Source organism: Dipodomys merriami, unplaced genomic scaffold, assembly GCF_024711535.1.
Source record: "Dipodomys merriami isolate MVZ:Mamm:240054 unplaced genomic scaffold, mDipMer1.0.p SCAF_41, whole genome shotgun sequence".
Lineage (NCBI taxonomy): Eukaryota > Metazoa > Chordata > Mammalia > Rodentia > Heteromyidae > Dipodomys > Dipodomys merriami.
In genome coordinates this window covers 6,547,501-6,573,777 of record NW_027205715.1, presented here as the reverse complement: position 1 = coordinate 6,573,777, position 26,277 = coordinate 6,547,501, and the positions used below count along the sequence as shown (strand labels likewise).

Here is a 26,277-nt window from a genome sequence, read left to right as displayed (position 1 = left end):
GTTTTAGATATGATTTTTTTCTCAACAATACATTAAATACATATTGTTTTTATATAATTGCTTTTAAAAACATTTAAGATAAAAAACAGAAACTGCACACTTCTACTGTCTTTCATAACTACATAATTGTCTTTACTGATGTTCTTTGTTTTAATGTGCATATGAATTACCATCTGGGATGATTTGCTTTCAGTCTGAAGAAAACTTCCTTCAATAAATGCTGATAACAAGTTTGCTAACTCAAATGTCTCTATTTCATATACACTAGCTTTTGAAAGACAGCTTTGCTGGATATAATTTTTTGTGTGAAAAGATGTTTCTTTTTTTTCTTTACTTTTGAGTACTTTGAATATGCTATACCATTTTTTTTTGCAAACTCCATTGTTTAAAACTTCAACTTTTCATTATAATGATATTAGAGTTTACTTGTCTCTCAGTATTTTGACTGTGTTATATCTACTTTTCCTTTTAAATTATTTTTTAAAGTAAATTTGTCTTCATTTGCTGCTTTTCCTCAGAACTATTCCCAGGGAATATAAAATATATTTTATTTCACAAATTCTATTAGGAACACTGTTCATGCTATAGGGTTGAACTAGAACTTTCTGATAAGATATATATTTATGAGTAAATAGTCTAAATGGTTATGGGTATTAAAGGCAATGTTCAAAAGCTTAAACCTCATACATCAGCAATAATTAATTGAAAGGATAATGTGAAAGGTAACTCATTTTAGAAAGATTTATTATGCATAATATCAACAAATAATCTTAAAAATATAAAAAATCTCTTTACCTGCAATAAAAATCATATTGACACACGTTAGTAAATATAATTCAATTAATGATACATTGTCAATACTCTAAATAGTAGTTTATTTTAATATCACTTTTACCAAAATTCTCACAGAAATTTTCATCTAATTTGATAGTCTGATTATTTGTTAGAGATGAGGAAATGACCTAGAATAGATCAGAAATGCTACCTGAGAACATAAGAGAAATTTCCCTGACAAATATCAAGATCTTTTCTAAAGCTAACGAGTATTAAAGGAAGCTCTACTGGCCATCCTCCTTACCTCTTCAGAGAAGTTTCTCTTTAAGTCTTTAGCCCACTTATTTATTGGGCAGTTGTTTCTTTGACAAGTAGAAACGGTCAGATAAGTTGATGTTAGGCGAAATGAACCCCAAGATAAGGACTCAAATGTTTTTTTCTTTCTTGCGATTGTTTCTAATATATTTATTAGATGATTTCTTTGTTGCTTTGTATGTCCCTCCCCCACAGTATAACCCCTGTTTTCACTGTATTTGATGTTGCTATAATGTGTGGAGGGGAAGGGAAAAAACAAATCGTTTAAATAGAGATACAGGTGGACCCATTGCAACAATGAGATGTACAAGATGTTATGTCGAAAAACAAACTTTACAACTTTGGCTGGGGGGTGCGGCGTGGGAAGGATGGGAAGGGATGGGAAGGAGAAACAAAGGAGGAGGCAACAATGCTTGATAAGAAATGTACTCATTACCTTGCCCATGTAATTGTAACCTCTCTGTGCGGTATTTTCATAAGCAAAAAAAAAAAAAAGAGGGTTTATTGAAATAGAAGATTTTTGAAATAGAAGACTTAGAAAATTTGAGTTGTGAAAAGCTAATCATTGAGGTTCACTGGGTGAGGTATAAATTATACCACAATTCACCTTGAGAAAATACATTACCAGTATAGGAAAAACAAATAAATTCTGCATGATAATATAAAGCAAGAAGTTAGCTTATGAAGGACCATTTATATAATTAAGAGTGTTTATGTTTAAAAACACTAAGCACAGCAATTGATAATTGTGTATAGAAGCAACATTATAGGAGATATATGAAACTTTTTTTTATAATTTTCCAAATGCATTAATTTCAACTGTCTACAACTGTTAGCTTATGCTTTTGTGTGTGTGGTAGTTGATTTGTTGGTTTGTTGTAATGGGTTATAATCACTTGAGCCACTCTAGTCAAGCCCCTTTTGGGGTTCATTATTTTCAAGGTAGGGTCTTGCTTTATTCCAGGGCTAGCCTAGACTGTGATGCTTCTATTTGTGCTTCACCAAGTCATTGTGCTCATAAGCACAGGTCACAGTGCCAAGCCATTTCAAGAAATTAAGGCTAGCTTAGCATCATCTTATATGGTCATATGTACCTAGCTTTAGAGCTTTTCTGCTCATCTGATAAGATTATCCAAATGTAACTTTATATGCCCCTATCTGTACTTGAATCATAACTTTTCACCACCCTAGTAGCTAAAATAACAAACTTGAGCCACCATGCCTAGCTATTTTAAGATTTTTGATTGGCACAATAATAAATCCATTATACTTAAAAACTCAAGTAAATCAATAATTCATGCAAATATCAATAAAATATAAATCTAAGCAGACAAACAGGAATTGGTATTGCCTGGAGCAGGTCAAAATTAGCAAGAAGGACTCATACATGCCCTTTACTTAGTCATTAATATCCTTATACAAAATAGGAAAGCATGTACACACTCCAACATTAATAAAGAAATATGAGAGAGAAGTATTAGATGTATAAATTCTTTACTAAATATTGAAGGGGATGGCATTGTCCAGAAACAACCTACATTCCTGCTGCAGTTTCAAAGTATCACTATAGACTAAAGAATATCTGTAATGATACTTCTTTATTTTAATTATTTCAACCAAAAAGGCTAAAAACAGCATGGTGGTTCCTCAAAAGACTAAACATAGAGCTCACCTATCACCCAGAAATCCCACTCGTTGGCATTTACCCAAATGACTACAAACCATCCTGCACTAAAGCCACCAGCACAACCATGTTTGCCACAACATTATTTTATGTAGCTAAGATACAGAATCAATCCAGATGCCCCTCAATGGATCAAAAAAAATGTGATGTATGTACACAACGGAATTCTATGCTTCCATCAGAAAGAATGGCATTACCCCATTGGTAAGGAAATGGAAGGATTTGGAAAAAAGTTATATTAAGTGAAGTAAGCCAGACCCAAAAAAAACATAGGCTGTATAGTTTCCCTCATTTGTAATAACTGGCATATATTTAGGATATTCTCAGAGATCACAATGGCTCAATAGCTATGTGCATGCAGCCATATAAAATAATATTCATCAAAATGAGCTCCAAGAAATGGAAACAAGAGGTTCTGGGGTTTTTTTAAATTGTACTGTTCTCAGATTTTTTTTTCTTTTTCCCCCTTTGCTTTATTCCCTGATGTCACTGTTTTTTTTTTTTTAATTTATTTCTGTATTCTGTATCTTATATATAACTTTATCTGATTTAGAGAAGGGAAGGGGAATCACAAAAATGGTGGGAGGAAGGGTAAACAAATCCAAGTTATACTCACTGGACACTATGTTGGAAATGAACTTTACAACTTTATGGGGAGGGAGGTTGGGGGGCAAAACAGTGGGGGAAAATGAGCGAGGGGGTAACACTGTTCAAAAAGAACTGTACTGATTGAATGACTTAGGTAACTGTAACCCCTCTGTACATCACTTTTACAATAAAATTTAAATTTAAAAAGACTAAAGCTTAATTGTAACTTAATTAATTGCATCTTGAAGAAAAATTCACATCCTCAGTTTTAAGCTATGAAAATATCCACACATGTTATCTGTACCAATTAGCTACGCTCACACTTACCACACAAATTCTGAAACTATATTCTGAGACTTGTTTTATGATATGTCTCCTACTTTTAACTGATTATTATTTTCTTCTAAGTCATGACAATAAAGATTGCTAGTTGTTGTTTCCATGAGGCAGTACAAATCTTTTTGCTCTGCAAATGATTGGGTAATGAAACAAAACCAAGCATATTAGAAAAAATGATTGTTGACTCAGGGTGCTTTTTCGATTTGATTGCCTAGTAGCATTGCATTATAGGTTTGTTATATCTTAAACTTACTGTATCTTTTACATCTAACTTGTAAGTGACTATTATTTTCAGGAAATATCAGTGTACTACCCCAATATGGTAAGACTGAGCATAGCAAAGCCACTTCAGAAGGATCTATGACCATGTATTTGAGTATTTTGAAAATCAGTAAATCAATGATAACCAGAAATTTGACAACAAAGGTTTGAAGTCATTGTTTTACTTTTCAACAATGAAGTAGACTAGTATTTTGAAGTCTGGATATTTGGTGATACCTAAAACAATGCAACTGAAATAATAATTTTGCCCAAATAACATTACCTTAGTAACCAAAATTATATATTTTGGGTGTGTGTATGGCTCTGGAGCTTGAAGTCAGATCTTCATACTTGTATGGTCTGCTTGCTTGGCTCACTGGCTTGTGCTCTATAACATGAATCACACTTCCCACCTACCTTTGTGCTGGATGTTTTGGAGATAGAGCCTTGTGGAGTTTCTGCCCAGGATGCCTCTGGAATTCAGCCTCCTTGAGTAGCTAGAATTATAGGCCGGAGCCACCAGATGCTGGGTTTTCTATTTGCTTTTAGGTAGGAGGGCAATGTGAGATAATCAATGTCCCTATAATGTGTAAACAAGTGTCTTTCATCAATCAGAATGAGAAACATTGATAAACAATAAGAACTCAATGATGGTAGTTTTCAGGAGATGGGGATAACTGACCAACAAAAACTTTATTATGGGTGAGATTTTGAGAGCCACAAGAACAACATGGGATCAATCATCTCTCACTGACAGCATTAATTTCATAGCAAAGTTGTATCATTAAGTACTGCTTAACAAAATATCTTTCAATATTGCTCCAGATAACATACATGTATATATATGTAATTATAATTACATATAATTTATAATTATATATGGTTATACATATATAATTATATAATTATACATATATATATAATTACATATAATTTATAATTATAAAGATATATGTAACTGATGATATAGATACATAAAACATATATATGTATATATATATATATGTGACTTTTCACCTTTTTCTTGTGAAAAAGTGTTGTACAAGCGAGTCTTTGGAATTTAAAGGTTTGATGTCTCACCTCCAATTGACAGTAAAGGAGGTTTTTGATATTCCCTATTATGAATGCTCTAGGACATAAAAGACACTTATTAGATGCTGCAGCATTCAACAGCTTTATAATTTTGCATGTTCTATTACCATACAGTCGATCTTTCAATACAGAACTTCTATCCAATGTGGTGAAATTCTAAGGAGTCGATTTTGCCATGTACATTGGAATCTTCAAGATTCATGCTGACATGGATTAATGTGTGTCTTCTAAAAGGACTTGGAATAATGTACATGTTCTAGAAGGAGTTTGAAAGTTTATTTCTTTTGCAACAAATACCTCGCTTTTAAAAGGAGAAGTCAAACTCCACATGCTCATTATGGTGTTCTGTTCATTCAATCATGAGGTGGATATTTTGGTTCATGCTATTTGAAAACTGAAAAGGTTAAAAAGAGGAAAATTCTAATTGGCCTCATGCTGCTGGGATTGTCTTAACGTTTGCGGAGGATTTACAAAGTATAATTAAAACTTAGAAAACTCAAGTGTTGTTTGGACAGACATCTTGAAGTGACACAATTTATTGTAATTTTCCCTTTTTCCAGATAATTCTCTGAGTATTTTGGCAAAGCATAATGGATTCAACCGGCAGAAGCAAGAAGTTTATCTTTTACCAATCGTAATCAGTGATAGTGGGAATCCACCACTGAGCAGCACTAGCACCCTGACGATCCGGGTCTGTGGTTGCAGCAATGATGGTGTTGTCCAGTCTTGTAATGTGGAAGCTTACGTCCTTCCAATTGGACTCAGTATGGGAGCCTTAATTGCCATATTAGCCTGTATCATTTTGCTGCTCGGTACGTAATCTCTTCATAACTTATATCACCATCATTCTGTCTCTTTAATGACTGTCAGTGGATAGTAAATTTCAACCTGGAGGGTAGACAATATTACTTTATTGAAGACGATCTATCTTCAACCATATATTGTAGTCACTGATAGGAGGTGAAGAGATAAGTTTGTACTGGTAGTCATCCAATTAAACAGAGCTTTCAATCTCATTATCAGGGTAAAAGTGGGAAAAGGTAATAAAGCATCATAGCGGTGGAAGCTAGAATAAGCATTTTTTGTGCTTATCATCTCATCTAATATGTAGGAAGACCTCCAGTTCACATGATGCACATAAAGTACTTCCCCAATACTATTGCATCTTAACACTGTACAAACTGGATTCTTGATTCTAGAGTTTGGTGAAATAAAGAGAAAACAAGCAGACAAAAAGAACTAAGCTTTGTTTAAAATGAAATTAGATGCCACAGATACTTTAATTAACATAAAATTAAAGTGATGATTTCAAATTATAAGCAAGATTCTGGGCTGGGAATGTGGCTTAATGGTAGAGTGCTTGCCTTGCATTCATGAAGCCCTGGGTTCGATTCCTCAGTTGCACATAAAGAAAAAGCCAGAAGTGGTACTGTGGCTCAAGTGGTAGCATGTTAACCTTAAGCAAAAGAAGCTCAGGGGCAGTGCCCAGGCCTCTGAGTTCAAGCCCCAGTACTGGCAGAGAGAGAGACAGAGAGACAGAGAGACAGACAGAGACAGAGAGACAGAGAGACAGAGAGAGAACATTCTATATTCCTTTCACTAAGAAACCCAATTCAGAAAACAAGATGAAGACCAGACATGGTGGTATTTCCTGTAATCACCACTATGGAGACTGAGACAGAACAATTTAGAGAATAAAAAAAAAAAGATAATTCCAACTTTAAAAAAAATAGAGAAACAGGTATGTCTGGGATACATAGAATATGTTTTGAAAAGAAAAAAGAAATAAAAAGATGGTAGGGCAATTTCTGAAGATTCTTATCCACTGAAGAATAGAACATTTTAAGGATGATATCAGTTGCTGTCCTACCAGTTACATCTGCCTTGAGCTTAAGTATTCCATCATTAACAATTTTACTCCATTATTTCAAGTTTCATTTTGATAACCTGGTTGGTTACAAATGTTCATTTCCTTTCCCCAGCACTGGGTCTACTTTCCAGGTTTAAAAAAAAAAAGAAGTTCCAGTCTTTATTCAATATAAAGAAATTTACTCTTATGTAACTGTAACCCCTCTGTATATCACTTTGAAAATAAAGTCACATGAGAGTAAAAAACACTTATCCATAAAACTTTGATATTTACTTGTTCTGTAGCAAACAAAAACCTATTTTTCAATTGATCAGTAATTTAAAAAATTGCTAAAAACGTGAAGTAAAATAGACCTCAGTCAAAATTGTTTGAACAGCTCGCTGAGGTCCTGGGTTCCATTCTGAACACCATACACACACACACACACACACACACACACACACACACACACACACACACACACACACACTCAGATGCTAAAACACAAATCAGACTAAGTAAGATCTAGTTCTCTTTCTCCTTCTCTTCCTTTTCCTTGTTTGTTTCTTTGTTTTTCTTTTCCCCCAGTACTGGGGATTAAAACTGAACTTTTCTATAAGAACTCAGGGCCTTGCACTCTACCATCTGAGACATAGCTTCAATATTTTTCCTTTTAGCTTATAATTCACATAAAATATCCTTCCTCTATCTCCTGAGTAGTTGGAACTATCCATATGCACCATCATACCTATTTCCTGATTTAAAAAAAAGTCTGCCTGAATCTTAGCTACTCAGGAGCTAGCGATCTGAGGATGGCAGTTCAAAGCCTGCCTGGCAGAAAAAATCCATGAAACTCTTGTCTCCAATAAAGCACTCAGAAAATTGCAGAAGTGATGCTGTGGCTCAAGTGATAGAATGCTAGCCTTGAACTCAAAAAGGCACTGGGACAGTGCCCAGTCCCTGAGTTCAAGCCCCAGGACCAGCCAAAAAACAAAACCAAGAACAAAAAAAAAAGTAAAAACAAATATAGATGATAGACCTACACCAAAGAATATTAAGTGATGTACTCACTATGTACAAAGAGTTATTATCTATGTGATCTTCTGTCTAGCGCTATACTACTGTGAAATGTAATTTTCATGAACAGTAAATGGAAATCTATTTGAGCCAATTCCATCATTACTTAATAAAAAGAAGTAATCTGGAATAACATTTACTGAAGCCTTAGTGTTTATTCTTCACAAAAGAGGCTAGATTAATTCCCTGATAAGGATGCCTAAGATTATTTTTTTTGGTTTTTGGTTTTACATTGGCTTTCCTTTGAACATACATCATCTGGTCCTTATAAATTCTTCTATGATATTTGGCCAACTGTTCTTTAGGTTTATGTGATTATTTTGCTCATTGTGATCAGATTTCTTTTTCCTCTGCAGTCATCGTGGTGCTGTTTGTAACACTGAGGCGGCATAAAAACGAGCCATTAATTATCAAAGATGACGAAGACGTTCGAGAAAACATCATTCGCTACGACGACGAAGGAGGAGGGGAGGAGGACACAGAGGCTTTTGACATTGCAACTTTACAAAACCCAGATGGAATTAATGGATTTTTACCCCGTAAGGATATTAAACCAGATTTGCAGTTTATGCCAAGGCAAGGGCTTGCTCCAGTTCCAAATGGTGTTGATGTCGATGAATTTATAAATGTAAGGCTTCATGAGGCAGACAATGACCCTACAGCCCCGCCCTACGACTCCATTCAGATTTATGGCTATGAAGGCCGAGGGTCTGTGGCGGGCTCCCTGAGCTCCCTGGAGTCCACCACATCAGACTCAGACCAGAATTTTGACTACCTCAGTGACTGGGGTCCCCGCTTTAAGAGACTGGGCGAACTCTACTCTGTTGGTGAAAGTGACAAAGAAACTTGACAGTGGATCATAAATCAATCAATGGAACTGAGCATTCTGTAATATTCTAGGGTCACGCCCCTTAGATACAACCAATGTGGCTATTTGTTTTTTTAGAGGCAAGTTTAGCACCAATCATCTATAAACTCAACCACATTTTAATGTTGAACCAAAAAAAAATAAGAATAAGAATAAAAAAGTATATGTTAGGAGGTTATCGATCTTGTGGAGTGTGACTTAAGTATATGGAGTGTCTAGAAGTCTTTGGATATTTGATATTTACTTGACCACCACAGGCAAAGATTGTCTTCCCTGCTAATCGTTAGAGAAATGGTTTTAAAAAAGAGGAAAAAGAAATCAAAATTAAAAGGTGCTTTCTTAGGAAAAACAAAAACAAAAACAAAAATGGACCTGCAAGGAATCTGCTGCTGATTTGTGTCTGCTGCAAGAATTTTTATGAATGAATGCAAATGGTTGTTTTCCCCCCTTCACCACAAATGCTAAAGCAATACTTGGTCTGCTGTACATTATGACTTTGGGGAGTTTGGGGGAGGCCTCCTAGATTATACGGTACGGTGACCACACATTGTACATAGTTGTTGGGGCCCCACTCACCAGAGACTGAATAGCATCTTTAAATATTGTGTCGAGCCTTAAAATATTCACATGTTCGTAATCCATTCCAGGGTGGGGGGATTTGTCAAGTCAGTGGTGGGAAAAGAGAAATCCCATCCCAACAGGCTTGTTTTGTAGAAGCAGAATTTCTCCTGGCTCCATCCCACTTCATCCCTCCTTTAGGGGAACACAGAGATAAACTGTATCCCACAGTGAACGACATCAGAGACAGATGGTTTTACGGCTAGCGCGTGAATTTATTTGTTTAATCTTCAAAAATAAATATTTTATCGATGTTCATTAATGCTTTTATTTATTAAGGGTGGTAATCTATAGATTAAAGGACTATATGGGAAAAGCGTAAATGATATCCATTAATAATCCTTTAGATTGTTTTATATGAATATATATATACAATGAATGTTTAATACATGTACATTTTGATGAGATAAGTATGGCAGGCAATATTATCAAAAGGAGAGCTTATAGTCTCTTTAGAGTAGAAAGTGTTATTGTGACTGGTTAATGGCAGAAATCGCATTTTCCCAGAGAAACTTTTAGACTGTTTTCTATTTTGTTCCTAGTAATTGGTGTTTTTACTACAAGCACAAACATCGGAAAGTATATTGACTCCTGTGAATATTTAAACTCTAGACTTTTAGATACTTACCTAAATCCCTGCCCAATAAACATGTTTCGGGTTTCCCCCACTCTTTTAGAACAGGAACCAATTTGTACATAATTTTATTGCTTATGTTTTTAGCATCTCTGTCCCCAATCATGGTGATACACAGAGTATCTTAGACTACAAAAGACAAATAAAAAGAAAGGAAAAAAAAGAGAAAAAGAACAGAAGTAGAAGATGTGAGCATTCTTTTTAATTTGTCATGCAAAGCTGCCATGTCGGAGTAGAAAATGTATGATAAAACTCAAGCATTACATGCAGATCATTTTAATTTTCTACTTTGCTTTAATGCAATATTGTTTATTTACTCCATGTATTGTATTCAGAGAAACTCCTGTATTGTTTTCCTACTTTGTGAAATATATTTTTATAAATACCTCTGTTGTCATCATTCTTTTCCAACCAAACCAAGTCATATTATGAAAATTATCAGCTCTAATTCTAAAACGTTCAGCCAATTCATATCCATGACTGCTTGTACTTGTAATAGTCATCATGATCAGAGAAGAGATACAGCTTGCTAAGACTACCATGCAAGCATACAACAGAGCCCTAAAATATAGACACAATATCTCAAATGTAGACCAACTGTCTCCTGGGGTCCCTAAAAGAAAGTAAATGAAAGAGCAGGGAATGCCTTCAGACAAGATTACAGATCTAAAATTTTAAAAATAAATAAAGGAACCAGAGAGCCAGAATTGACAAGAGAGACCAAGGCTATGGTCTAGATCTCAAAATTCTCTTCCATTACTAGAGGGCTCCCAAGTGAAATATGTCCATTAGAGCAAGATATCTCATTAGGCAAAAGTAGGTTCTAGTTATCTGCCTTGTAAGTCACAGGCTTGGGATTGATACAGAAAAAAAATGAATTTGGTTTGAAAACTGGAGGTCCCATCTTTTCTGTGAAAGGAAGTTTGCAGACTGTCCTAGGAGTTTCTTAGCTACACAGTGGCTCATCCAATTCTTATCTAAGGCTTATTGTCTTAAAACAATTGATGCTTTATGCTTATCCTACCAGCTACTAAACACTTCCATGAAGTCGAAGAAAGGGTCCAATCTAATTTCTCATTCCCCAGTTTAGCACACAGTATCTTTAAAAAGCTCTTGGTGAATGTGAATTATTAATAGTGGTTTCAGTAGTAATCAATAGTGATATTACATCTTCTATATTCTAAAGCAAGGTAAAAACATATTTTTGAGATTTATCTTGTTCAAGTGACTTGTTGCTATTTTATTTGTACTGCAGTGCTGTAGGTAAAACAAACATATTTAACAGAACTAGTTATTATTCTAGGAACATAAACTCTGTATATTTGAATGCTGGAAATCAATATAATAAACTCTCATTGTAGGATTTGAGGGGAAGGAGATATTGTCTTGTGTACCAATTGTCCAAATATTCCCACAAAATTTACATTCTCCAGGAAGAAACAATGAATAGAGAAACTATTTTCTAGTTTCCTTTCCCGGCACCTCACTCCCAATTTATGAATTAACGTGAATTTCAAGTTTTGTAATAGTGAGTAAATTCAGTTATATAGCTATGGTTGTAGCTCATAATATGACTATACTAATTAACTATATCTTTAGAACATCCTGAACATAAAATTCTGAACACACACACACACACACACACACACACACACACACACACACACACACACACACACACACACACACACACACACACACACACACACACACACACACACCAATTTGCTGAAGCTTTTATTTTAGCAATTGGCTTTCCAGAACTTTTCCAACCAAAAGAGTTAAATGAGATCCAATCTTTAAGAGGACTTCACACATTCAATCCTCAGTATGTTAAGTAATACCATTTTAAATTTATTAAACAGATTATTTTGTAGCCATGCATTGCTTCCTGTTCTGCCTGCATTAACACATCAGTATGAATCTCACACATCTATGGAGAGTTATTTTTCACACAGAATACTTCTTCGATCCATAGGCATTTCATTGTGTCTGAGGAGTTTGTGTGTATCCCAAACAATAGTCCTTTTCTATCCTTTGAAAGGTTCTCTGCCTAATGGCAAAGAACTGTTAATTCAGTGCCAAATGAAGTAGAATTATCCTCCTCTGCCTACCACATAACTGAGTGTCTCCTGTCAAGGGAACTGAGTCATCTCTGGTGATTGGAGACCACATGGGATCCATTCGATCTCAATGCTGTCTATTATGTGACAAGACCAAATTACAAAGACATCCCTCAACCCTCCAACATCACATGTCATGGGAAAATAAGAGGCTCTTCATTATAATTTATATTATGAATGCTGTTACTGTAATTTTTAAAAATAATCTATAGCAAGATGACTAACACGTGTTACCTTTCTCAATCAGAACTGCGATTTGTAGAATCTGAAACTTACGGTATGTCTTAGAAGAAAATGAATGGGCAAATTGACGTGGACACATAAAAGAAAAGAAAACATAGACTCACTGGCTTCACCAGTAAAGCAAGAATGTTTAGAAATAGTCAGATGTGTCTTTGAGAGAGTTTGCTTAATCATATGTTTAAAGTAAGACGAGTCTCCGCATGAGACTGAGAAATCTCCTAGGAGCAGCCGGATTCCACACTGAGACACAGCAGAGTGCTGGGCTCTGCTGTATTTTGGAGAAGGAAAAGCGGGTGCTGAGAGCTAAGTAGCCAATTACTTTTTATAGCCCCATAAGGACTGGAGGCAAGTAGTCCCTTCCAACAAGTTGTATTATGCGATCACTGGCTTCGCAGGGAATCTCACGAATGTATAACCTTATGATTGCCTTTTTGATTGAAAGTTCCATCTGAGATCAAGGCAGTGCAACCAGTAATAAGATTTCAAAAAAATCCCATCTCTGGCACTGTCGGAAAGGTTGAGCATGACTGAAATTCCATCATTGCCAGTCAAAAAGATAAGGTAACAGTGGGCAATCCTATAAAGGCTGTATAAATGCACCATTTAAACATGAATATCAACATTGGAAAGAATATACACACATTTATGGATCAATAGACACACAGTCAACATACACGCCATACCAATGAACAAAGACATAAGTGAATGTACACACATAATTAAATTTCTAGAGATAATTGATACTTATTTGTTTTCATTTTACAAACTCATAGACTGCCAAGATTCTGGAATGATGGCTTTTTGTCTTCCTGAATCTCTCCTTGAATTTAAAAGCAATTGGATTGAGAGTTGAAAGGATTTAAAATCCAGAGCTCTCATTTGTGAACATAACTGGGATAAAAATTAAATACCTTGGGCTGGGAAGGTGGCTCAGTGGTAGAGCACTTGCCTTGCATGCATGAGGCCCTGGGTTCGATTCCTCAGCACCACATAAGCAAAAAGAAAAAAGCCGGAAGTGGCGCTATGGCTCAAGTGGTAGAGCACTAGCCTTGAGCTGAAGAGCTGAGGGACAGCGCCCAGGCCCAGAGTTCAGGCCCCACAAGTGGACCCCCCCAAAAAAAATTAAATACCTTGTGTGATGAAGCTGGATTTTGATGTTTATGTATCAATTTTATGGAGAAAATAACTGCAGAATATAGTTGATGGGAAATAGTTTTACTATAGATTTTTATATTTCTACATTTTCAATATACCTTTACTTCCAATGTTACTTAGTAGGCCAAATAGAATTGAATATAATGTTTGATTGGTATTGGTGTTTTTATAATTATAGAAGCTAATGTGTATTATTAGGCATTTAATTTTTATCATTTTATTCATTTATTCATTAAGCAAAATACTCTTGATATTTAATGTATTTTGGTCCTAGTGTTTAGGACCAGGTCCTAATATTATAGGGGATATGAAATTAAAAATTCCCCCTGCTTTGGTGGACAAAAATTTTATCTACTACTTTTTCTGTGTATCTTCCAGTATGTGAATTTAGTACATGGGTTATATGAAGAAAATAAATGTAATGACATTGTCCACCTGCTTCCTTATTTATAAAATGGAGTTGATCCATTACATCTAAACTAATTGTTGATACTTTCTTTGCCTGTGGTTAAATAGTATTTGAATCTCAATTTAGGTTTAGGTTAGTCTGATTATAGTTGCATGATTTTTTTGTTTAGTCAATCTATCTGTACTTATGAGGCTTGAAACTATAAATACAAAGTAAAACATAAACAGTATTTAGAAAGTACAGAGAAGAAAAAGAACTTTCAATAGCAAGACTTAAGGAAGTTTCATGGAGAGATTTTTTTAAGATAAGAATTGAACAATGAGTGCACAACAACCTAAGAGAACAAATTATAACAACTAGAACCTGCAAGGAATAATAACACATGTTGGCCATTTCAGAAAGATCCAGAATTTGAATGCGCAGAGGAAGTTTTAGGTTGCCTAAATTGTGATGTGTTTTCTGGGTGAGAAAAACAAAATTTTAGGAAATTACACGTCTAATATAGATAAGAGTTGAACTTTGGTCTCCTGAGAAGTTCTAGAATTGTGAAATTGTGTTTCTGGTACATGCACTCCTTTTCTTTCATTTGCAACAGTTTCCTCTAGTTGTCAACCAATGGGCATGTGCTGAAGGTTTTGGTGTCTGTGTGCAATCTTCTTCCAGTTCAAGTTTTCTGTCACCATCTGATTCTCACCTTAAATACAAGTATTATGTCTAGCAGGGGTCCCTACTAATAGATAATTGCTATCTCTATTATTATCCACAGATTACAGAAGAGGGTTGCTAGGAGGAGTAACACAGGATGCTGCATAAGGAAAATGGAGAAGAATGACTTCAATGAACTCAGAAGCCAGGACCACACAATGAAATATGAGGTCACAAAAGGCAAATGTTAATTCCTTCATCTCTTCTCTGCACATGCAAAGGTCTCCAGGGCTATTGTATGACTACATAAATATGAGCAAGATTTTTTCTTAAGTATTATCTAAGTATTACTGATCACAAAGCTCTACGGATCATAGCTTGGAAAATGATTTCTGGTTTCTATCGTATTCTTTCCCTTGATGAACCAAACCTTCCTCTAATCGGTTTCTAGGTGTTCTTTAACTCAAGTGCTGCTCTTCAGAGCTATTCTATATTTGTGAAGCCTGACTGTTGAATATGGTGAATGGATTATGTAGGCTCAGTGTTTGAGCTACAAATAAGAACATTGGAAACAAACTTTAAATATTCCTTCCTAACCCCTGAAACAATATTCTTTTCTACAAAATTCAATTTGTGTGAAAGAAAAAAATATATGTGAAACACGCTTCTCATCTCTCAAAACCCTGATGTATAATTGGATCATTTGTAAAAGCCAATGCACGACTGAACACGAGATTTGGCTACATGAAAGAGAAGAGTTTACAGTATTCTAAGAAAAACGGAGACGACTATCAGATGCACCAAGGCATGGTATCTTGATAGAGCGGTATTATAATGACTATTTGGCTGTTATCTTAGTAGTGTAAGAGATTAAAGCCAGGGTATGTTCTAGGAACCTGACCATGTAGTGATGTTGGGATGGGATGTTTCTCGATAGGCTGTACTGCTACAGACTTTCAAAATGTGTAATTCTCCATGTGACAATTTTCAAACTTTATTTATTTAGCAAACATGTACTGAGGGTAGTCTACTAATGTAGATCCTGGGAATAGAGCAAGAATCAGCACAGAGTAAAAGAAAAATCGTGTAAACTGGAAAATGGGAAGAAATTAGACTAACAGCAGATAATAGGATAAAAAATAAAATGGATGCATAAAATTCTAAATTATTTACATGGAGTAGACTGAGTGATATTTGAATGCCATTGTTCATGATAAAAGCAAACAAGAGCAAAGTTAGACATGTTTGTTGTTTTGTTCCATGTACTAAACCAATGCATATTTAGTAAATTCAAATGACTACCAGATAATAGCGGAGAAAGACATTTTGCAAAAAGATGTAGAGGGCAGAGGAGAGGCTGCAATATTCAGATCCTTGCTTTTCAGTATTAGGTATTCCAGTTCGCTTGATAGAAAAGAAGTGATTGAGCCATGTGCCTCATGCCTGTACTACTGGCTAATGGGGAGGCTGAGATCTGCCGATCAAGTTTCAAAGCCAGCCTGGGCAGGAAAGTCTATGGTACTTTCATCTCCAATTAACCAATAACAGCAATAACAACAAGCCATAGTTGAGCTGTAGCTCAAGTGGTAGAGCATTAGCTTTGAGCACAGAAGCTCAGGGAGAGTTCAAGGCCTAGAACCATTACAAAAAGAAAGAGAGAAGGAGAGAAAAAGAAAGAAAGAAAAAAAGAAAGAAAGAAAGAAAGAGAGAGAGGGAGGGAAGGAAAGAGGGAGGGAAGGAGAGAGGGAAGGAGAGAAAGAAAGAAAGAAAGAAAGAAAAAAGAAAGAAAGAAAGAAAGAGAAAGAGAAGGAGGGAGGGAGGAAGGAAGGAAGGAAGGAAGAAAGGGAGAAAGAAAAAAAGAAAGGAGAGAGAGAGAAGAGGGGGAGAGAGAGAGGGAGGGAAGGGAAAGAAAGAACTTGAGAGGATATAAAAGCATTTGAATGACACAATTGGATTATAGTTGATAAAGATCACTTTAAATCCTACATGAAAATAAGGCTACAGGACACCAGAATGAAAGCAAGGCATCCAGACCAGAGGTCAATACTTTAGCCCAAGGAAGAAATTGCGTTGGTAATGCAGACAAAAGAAAGAGAACTCATGCATATATTTGGATATAAAATTCATAATCTCTATTGATATATTTGGTGTGTGAAATGAAGGAAAGATGGATTTTAAGGAGGACTCCCAGACTTTATTTTTAATTTGCACCACTAAGAGATTAGTGGAACCTTTACAAAAATTGAGAAGACAGTGATTAAGTAACATCAAATTTATACCCTGCACCCTACTTCTATAATGATTCACCACAGTAAAATGCTGAAATGGTTATCCTATAGAAAGTTGTAAATGATGTTTTAAGACTGTAGGAATTAAGATTTGGCAGAGAAACAAAACCAATTGTATATATTTATATACTTTTTTATGTGTGTATACATAGAACACAGCAGTACATAGGGTGGCAGAGAGTGAGATTTAGTGAGAACTGAACTCATTATGACTCCCACAATCTGCTTTCGGTGAGTGAGAGTCCTGGAGGTTGGGTGGGAACAAAACAAACACAAAACAGGGTATAGTACAGTCTGAGTCTATAGATCTGAGGATCAGAAGAGTCAAGTATCCTAAGAATCCTAATCTTAAAACATGAGAAAATGAAATAGCTAGGCAAAGACAAAAGACTAAAAGGGTTCAAGTTCTTCTTTTCCCTTTTGTAGGTCCTCAAAGAATTCATTAATGCCTACTACATCACAGAAGAAATGTATTTCACTGAATCTACCCACTCAAATCCTGGTGTGGTTCTGAATCATGCTTACAAGAATAGCCATAAATAATGTTTAATCTATTCACTAAATGGCTCAGTCAGGTTGACGCATAAAATTAACCATCTCAGGGACAATCTTGAATGCATTACCACATTGATTTTGATTCTTCTGTACGTAAATACTTGGGTCAAATATAATTCACAAGACATTTGATTAGCATTAAGAACAATTCTTCAGTCAGACTGATTGCTTTATAATTTTAGGTATCTAGAAATGAAAAACAGAAAGAGGTTACAGTTAGTGGCTAATGTGAGATGGATGCATAACTGGAAATATTTCTTAATGGAAAGGAGGAAGTGAAATCCTGAAACATTTATCTATACTTACACAAAGCAAGAAAAATGCACATGTAGCATTATATATAAATATGTCATGCCCAGGAAGCATTCTTGAAATAAATCTATTCTCTTTGGACTGAATACTAATCCTCAAAGGAAAAAAATATGGTTGGTCTTTATGGTTTAGCTATGAGTTTTGAGCATCTAGGAAAAACACTGTTAAACAAAAAGTTTTATTTGTTTATTGCCACTTTCTGATAAAGTGCATATGGTTCTCTGAAAGGTGATGATTTAGGCACTTAATAAATATTGGTTGCATAAAAATGCAGTTAGAACAGTCTAGATATATAAGTCTTTTGTGAAATAAGACTAAGAAATTCTTATGTAAAATACTAATCCCAAAAGATGCAGCAAATTGGTTATTTATTTTGCTATACACCATAATACTACATACCATGACGCTTGGTGCAAGACAGTAATACTCTTTTTCTTGGTTTGAAAGTAACTAGTCTCATATGATTATTTGAGACTTATTCATAAACACTTTTAATCATATGATTGTGTTTTATCCTAAATGTTTCATGATATTGATTGGGCTCTACAATACAGATCCTTATGGTAAGGGTTATACATAGACAAAGATAATGTCACAGGTGAAAATCAGTTGGCCATAAATACTTACTGCATCAACAGAACATGTACTGTGTACCTTAAAACCTGGAAACAAAGACCAGAAAATTAAAGCCATCTCATTGCTTTATAGAAAATCAGGCTATCCAATAGGATATTAATAAGTAACACCTATTCCTGGAAATGTAAATATAATCTAGAATATTCATTGACTATCAAAGACAAAGACCATATATGAATGTTTCAAAATATGCATTTAAAAATAAAGAATTTGAGATTAAAAAGGCATCTGGAAACAAGGAAATAAACATAGAAGGAAACATTTTTAATTTAATGATGTCAGTCTACTCAAATTCTATATCAGGTAAAATTATTAATAAAATTATTGAGCATATTCCTTTATTATAAGATTTTTAAAACATCTGGGAATGTGGCTAAGTAGTAGTGTTTACTTAGCATGTATGAATCCCTCGGTTCGATTCCTCAGTATCACATAAACAGAAAAAGCTGGAAATGGAGCTATGGAACAAGTGGTAGAGTGCTAGCCTTGAGCAAAAGAAGCTCAGGGACAGTGCTCAGGCCCTGAGTTCAAGCCCCAGGACTTGCAAAAAAAAAATTTTTTTTTTAAAGAAATGCTGTAGTTATAGCTTTGGTTCAGTATAATGGAGGAAGTCCTGACTACAGTCACTGGACATGAAATAGCACAAAGCTTTTGAGGTGTGTGAGAAGGTAGAGCATACATTCTTATTTATATACAATATCTCCAGAAGCATAGACATTTTGACATTTTGGTGAACAAATTATTGAAAATAGCACTTAAATCTCAATTATAAGTCATTGATGAAAGTTCAAATGAAGAAGGGCAAGCAAAGGCAGTCATACTATTTTATGTATGTATTTTTAAATGGAACCAGGGAATTAGAAGGGAGGGTTGGGGTTGGGAGCAATGGGGGAGAATTATGAATGAGGTGATATAGATCAAGGTGTATTGTACTCATAAACAGACATGTTCAAATGAAACCCCTCTGTATGACTACTTAATGATAATAAATTGTTTAAAAGAGAAATCAGTTAAAGTACTAAGGATGCTAATTCCTCACAATGCACCTACATTTCCCACTTTACTACAATCATACTTATAAACTGAAATTGTGACCAATTCCTTTATTTCCAAATGTTATTTCATTTTTATTGAGTTCCATTTTTTGTTAAAAACTAGTAGTAAGGTACAGAAGAAGAATAAGTGTTCTTCACACTAATAGGAAGTAAATACATACTACTAATTGGTAAAAATGTAAATTACCAAAACAACCAAAAGCACAAAATGAAAACCACCAAAGTGCATGAAATTCTTGGTGGTGGTACAGAAGCAGACTCAATTACATGAGTGAAGAATCCAACCTTGTTTGCATTTAAAAATCATAAGCTGTCACTAAATTTATGAGATGCCTTAAAAATGATGAAAGGAAGTGTGTTTCATGCTTCATCTCTTATGACCTAAGAAAGTTGTATTAGTATACAAACTGTTGTATGGATCCATAGGTGAACATATACAATAGTACTTACTGTACTCTTTTCTACATGAGTTGTGGAAGGGACTCAATGAATGAGTAGAAGAACAAATACTTATCATCTTCACTGAATAAGTTATAAGTGCTTACTCTGGGTCTTTTGGAAATAATAAGATAAATCTGCAGAAGCCAACACAGTTCCATCTTACAAATATTTTCAAAGGAAATATATGTAAAAAAGGGAATGAAACTTAAGACATAGTAACTACCACATTAGGTAAAGACATATCCATGTCAGTGTTTTACTCAATTAATGTTGCTCATGTTAAGAAAGAAAAGGCTCAGCTATTGACCCCTACAACCCAAAATAGAAGTACAACTAAAAGTCAAAATAGAACAAGTGATATAAAATATGCTTAGATAAACAGTAAATGGTACATGATATGAACTTCATTTTTGGTGGAAAGGAAAGAATCATGAAAAAGATTCATGACAGGTCGTATATGGCGAAGAACCCAACTAAGACAGAAACTCTTTCCTGAGATGATATATATGGGCAGAGAAGCAGGAATCCAGGTGATTTTGATAAGTAATCTGAGTAAAAGGTGGAGATTTTCCCTTATACTTCAAATTTGGTGAAATGCCCAGACAACTCCCTAAGCCCTCTTACAGGTCATAATCAACATTCCCACACAGTAAACTTTTAGAAATCCTATTGCAATAAAAATTATTTTATTTTATTTATATCAGTCTTTTTTCAAAGGCAAATACTTACATTTTTAAAACTGAAAACAGAAACAATTTCCTCTTCAATTAGTGCATTTTTAATTGTGAAAATACTGTACAGAGGGGTTACAATTACATGGGCAAGATAATGTGTACATTTCTTATCAAGCATTGTAGCCTCCTCTTTTGTTTTCCCTTCGCAGTCCTTCCCATCCTCCCCCCGCCCCCCCCCATCTTCCCCCCCAACCCCCCCCCCAAAGTTGTGAAGTTTGTTTTCAACATAATGTCTTGTACATCTCATTGTTGCAATGGGTCCACCGGTATCCCTATTTAAACAATTTGTTTTAAATGTGCTAGAAACAAAGTATATTTTAAGCCATGTTATTGGAATCAGTTGATGAACAGGATGTGTGTGTGTGTGTGTGTGTGTGTGTGTGTGTGTGTGTGTGTGCGCGCGCGCGCACGCGCGTGTCTGTCTGTCTGTCTGTCTTAGGGCTTGAGGGCTTAAGTGCTCTCTCTGAGCTTTTGTGGTCAAAGCTAATGCCCCACCACTTGAGCCACTGCTCCACTTCTGCCCTTTTAGTAATTAATTAGAAATAAGAGTCTCATGGACTTTCCTGCCCAGGCTGGCTTTGAACCATGGTTCAGACTCCTGAATATTACCAAGCTCAAACAGGTCTTTTGAAGAGGTAGATAGGAGCAGGGCACTGGTGATGGCTCATGCCTGCATTCCTCCTGACTCAGAAAGGTGAGATCTGAGCGTCGAGGTTCAAAGCCAGCCCAGGCAGGAAAGTTCATACAACTCTTATCTCCGGTTAACCAGAACAAAGCCTAAAGTGGAGCTGTGGCTCCATTGGTAGAGGGCTTGCCTTGAGCATAAAAGCTCAGGAGCAGTACTCAGGCCCTGACTGGCACACAAAGAGAGGGAGAGAGGGGCAGGGAGAGAGAGAGAGAGAGAGAGAGAGAGAGAGAGAGAGAGAGAGAGAGAGAGAGAGAGAGAGAGAGAGAGAGAGAGAGGAGGCAAGGACAGAGAAAGAGAGAGAGAGAGAGAAAGGGAGGGGGAAGGATTCAGGGGGGAGGGAGGGGGCAGGGAGGCAGGGGGGAGAGAGAGAGAGAGAGAGAGCAGCGAAAGTAGATAGGGTAATCAGATCCATTTTCCTTCCTCTTGGGGTGGTCTATCTTAAGGCTATCCTCCTATATTTGCTTGGCATCTGCAATACTCATATTTCTGTGAGGAATGTAATCACTAGTTAAACAGTAAGATAAGTCACAGACTTTTCTCACACAGAGCTAATTGGAGGGAAGAATTTAACACATGGAGATAATGAAGCTCTGTGACCTACTGTATATGACAACATTTAAAGGCACTGGGAACGATGGTAGAAACTGTAAATGGCACTGTAATGGCTGTGTGGCACCGAGATCAGATATGAGTCAGCATGCCTTAGTCAGCCACTCTAGTAAAACTTGACGAACAGAACAGACTACGTTACGTATAAATAAATCATCTTAAATGTTCATGCTTTTGAGATGAAAGAAGATTTAAACTAGCTAGAAAAACTTCACATTTAAATATGACCAAGAAACTCTGCCAGAAAAGTATGAAATTGATTTGAAAATGTCTAAATAGGGTAAAGACAATATGAAAAAGCATAATTTCTCCATACAAGGACACAGAACTTTTGTTCTATAACATGTTGTCTACGAAGTGAGAAAGACCATCTGTAAGAATGCAGGCCTTTGGGAAGTTGTTCTCATGAGTATATATGACTGACCTGGAAACTTGCAGGAATTCATGATCAGTTTTATCATTGTTCAGAGTAGGGGTGTCATGTTCATGTCATGCTATTCTTTCCTCTTTGGGAATATTCCAAAAAGGCTCCTGCTGAATATATAACATTTCACAATGTAACAGTCTAGGTTAGGCTCAAATTTTTTCTACATTGGCATGTGAAAATATTATGCATCAATGAAGACAGAAAACAGTGCTGTTAACTTCATAGCTCAGGGAAGGTTTTGCAATCATACATCATAATGATTGCTTTTTAATCCAGAATTGAGAGTGGATAAAGATGGTGCACACTCTTTGTAATATAAAGAATTATAAACAATTTCCCAAATGTGCTTCTGGGAGAGTGATGATGATGTCTATAAATTGTTTCATGAGAGAGCTTCATGACTGGACAAAGATCTTATGTGTCAGATCATCAAAACAATGTCTTACAGTGCATGTCTCAAACCCATCACTAAAGTCAAATCTTGAAAAAGTAATCTTCCAATCAACTAAATAGAGACAATGGTAAGTGATTCAAAATTAGGGATATATGAATAGTTGCTTTAAACGCCAGAGTTCCTTGTAACCATGAATGATTTCAGCATGACTATGTTGACAAAGGAAGGTTCTACTCAGATTCCACTCTGAAATTGTTCCAAGTCTACTTTTCTCCTGACTACTTTCTTTGGAAGCTAGCTTTTTGGCTGATTCTCTTCTGACCAGTCTTCTCTAATGTCATGCTTTGCACCTCAAATTTGATTCTTCTTCCACCTCCAAGACTGGCTGAAACACTTCTTTGAATAAAATCACTGGCTTTTTCATGACTGATTCTTTGGATATGGAAATGCAGTCTTTCAATTCTGAAAAGCTTAGAACTGAGTGACTGTCATGTTCAATTTGCTGACTGACCTTCTGGATTACATCCTTAGATAGGAAGAGTTCTATTGGCTTCTATTGGGACTGAAAATCAAAAACAAGACAAGAATAGGTGTGAGGCAATGTTCAGGGAGGAAAAGTATAACATCACAGATAAGAGATGAGAAGATGGTTTAGTGATTTCATAATTTTAATATATATATTCTTAATCCTGACTAAATAATGAACATAAATGGTTACCAAAACCAGAAAGAAAGCTGAAGTTGTATTTTCAGTGTAAAGAGGAAGAATATGGCAAAGCAGGTAATTGTCCCATTTTATCTGATGGGATCTCACTGAAAGTAAAAAGAGTTGAACTGTTAATAGATCAGACACTCGGGATGCTATTTTCATTAGCTTGTATGCTATATCAACAAAATATGTGCTATTTTTTAAGATCATGGTATAGATTAAGGATTTGGGATTAGAAACTAAAATACCTACATACAAATCATGTTTTCACCTGATATCAAGGTCAGCGATTTATATTCCATGGGTGGCTCACCCTCATGAGATACTTCTGGGAGATCCCACTCACTTGCATCCAAAGGATTTCTGCAAGGGACTCAAACCACTTCTGCCATACAAGTGAGTTCTGCAAAGTCCTTCATTCAAATAGGATCACAACATGCTCTAATTTTTCACAGCATTTGTCACGTGTGTTTTGCTCTACTCCAGAAAAATCAGATTTTTCTCATTTCCTGTTTTTTTTTTAAAAGGGGGGTGGTGAAGTGGGGCTCTGGTCACTTTTTGCCATGATTTCACTACATCTACAAGGCAAGCATGTTAAGCAACAAGATTGCCAAGATAATCTGACTTATCCTTTATCTTGTACATTATATTTTGACAAAATTCACCATTATAGCCCCAAAATTCAACTTAAAGTGCAACTTGCAGACTTTTCCCATACTTCTGATGCTTATGACATAGTCCATAACTAACAGAACTCATGGTTTCTAGAGACCATGGGCCTCTGCTGGTCCCAACAACTGGAAAGAAATGGTATTTTTGTGAACACACCTGCTAAGATGGAAAAAGGCACGTACCTCAGCCAATGACATTATGTTATAAAAGATATCAAATTCTCATTCATGCAAGGAAATTTAGCACCAAGGTATGTAAAATTACTCTCTCCCTTACGCACCTGACTCTGGAAAAGTTTAAATAGCTCTCTACCCAGCAAAAAAGTAAAAACAGATTTAAAAAAAAAGAAAAAGTAATCCAGTCTTTTTCAACAGACACCTGTCATGTATTTATTTGCTCCACAGCCCAAAGCTTATTGAGTACCCACATCTGCAGAAATTATACTGAATTCTAAATACACAACTGCAAATAAACATAGCATACTCCCTGCCTTCCTGGATCTAACAGAGTGGTAGGTGTCAACAAATCTAAACATACATGTTAAAGAGCCCAAATTATATATTGTGTAAGGGTTTCCTATGTAGCAAAGGCAGAATAGTGGAGGCATGGCCAAGCTTCAATACAGCGTGGTGTGGAACTGGGTTAGTTTGGGGAAGAAATCAGAGGAGATCTTGTAATCTGTCATTTCCAAGAGAAATGTGGGGTTTTGTTCCCCTAAGTCACATAGAAACACTGAAATAAGTGGAGAGTCCTGAAGTGTTATGAAGAAAAATTTTGTGAATCTATAAAAGAAAATAATTAGGGAGCCTGACTTCACAGAGGTAGCCAGTAATTCTGCACATAAGAAAAAAATGGCATTTAAGCTAACATTTAAAGGACAAGAAACATGTTAACCAGGTCAGAAGAGAAATAAGAAGAGAAACAGGGATTAAAAGGTAGTCTATCTCAAAGTTGAAAAGACCTTGACTATTTTGAAAGTAAAAGGAAGAGGCTGAGAGTAGTGGCAAATTCTTATAATCCCAGGTACTCAGGAGTTGGAGGTAGTGAGATCATAGTTCAAAACCAGCATGAATCAAAGTTTGAGAATATCAACACACACACACACACACACACACACACACGCACACACTCTCTGAAAGAAAAAAGATGTGGTTCAAGTGGCAGAGTAATTACTTAGCAAATCAAGGCCCTGAGTTCAATCCCCAGTATCTCAATAAAGAAAGAAAGAAGTTGAAAAGTAGGGAATAGCAATGTTGTATTACATAAAATTGGATTGGACGATGGAGAGATGAACAGTGGAAAATTTCATAGACATTGTAGATTACTGTGACTAATATTCAATATAAGAACTAACATCTTGCTGGTACGATGCATGATGGCATTGATAGGGAAGAAATAAATGGAGTGGAAATGCCAGAAAAAGAGAGAGACACAGAAAGACAACAGAGAAAGAGAAACTAAAAAAAAAACACAAAAACAAAGACAAAGACAGAGAGAGACAGAAAGAAAGATAGAAGGAAGAAAGGAAAGGAAGGAGGGAGGGAGGGAGAGAGAGAGGGAGGAAAGAAAGAAGGGAGGGAGGGAGGGAGGAAGGAAGGAAGGAAGGGAGGAAGGAAGGATGAAAGGAGGGAAGGAAGGAAGGAAGGAGGGAAGGGAGGGAGGGAGGGAGGGAAATCAAATTAGGTATGACCTGATAACCTGTGTGGATGTGGATGCTATGTGGATGTGTACTGTTTAGTGAAATAACATAGTAATTAAGAGGATAAAAGATAGCTCAGTTACTAAACTAAGATACAGTTAAAGAGAAGACAGGAGAACGGTTTGAAAATGAATGTAGATGGCTACAAGGAAACTCTCAGAAATTGATGTAGTGGGGGCCAAGGGAGACAAGGCTCAAAGGGTTGTTTGCCTGGCGAAATGAGCTGAATGATTTAGTGAGATGCAGATCGAATTTGCCTTTGGTGACCATTTCAAACACATAGGGAAGTAGACTGGATTGAACAAAGTACATTAAACCAAACCAAGTAGATAAAAAGAAAGAATGGGTGATGAAGGTGTCGAGACAGTATCTCTTAGCTTGGAG

General features: G+C 35.8%; 1 protein-coding gene across 6 annotated transcripts in view; it reads left to right on the top strand.

Annotated features, from left to right (window-relative positions):
- The window catches only part of Cdh8 (cadherin 8), a 380,097-nt gene that overhangs the window by 345,855 nt on the left and 7,965 nt on the right, over positions 1-26,277 (top strand). For 2 of the 6 annotated variants that reach the window (XM_069992443.1, XM_069992444.1), the window contains exons 11-12: positions 5,614-5,865; positions 8,336-10,429. In XM_069992443.1, the coding sequence (XP_069848544.1) occupies positions 5,614-5,865; positions 8,336-8,829 (746 nt within the window). In that variant the 3' untranslated portion in view covers positions 8,830-10,429. Of the gene's footprint in view, positions 1-5,613; positions 5,866-8,335; positions 10,430-14,795; positions 16,386-26,277 lie in introns of those variants that run through there. The other 4 variants (XR_011366007.1, XM_069992447.1, XM_069992446.1 and 1 more) reach the window with 4 other exon arrangements.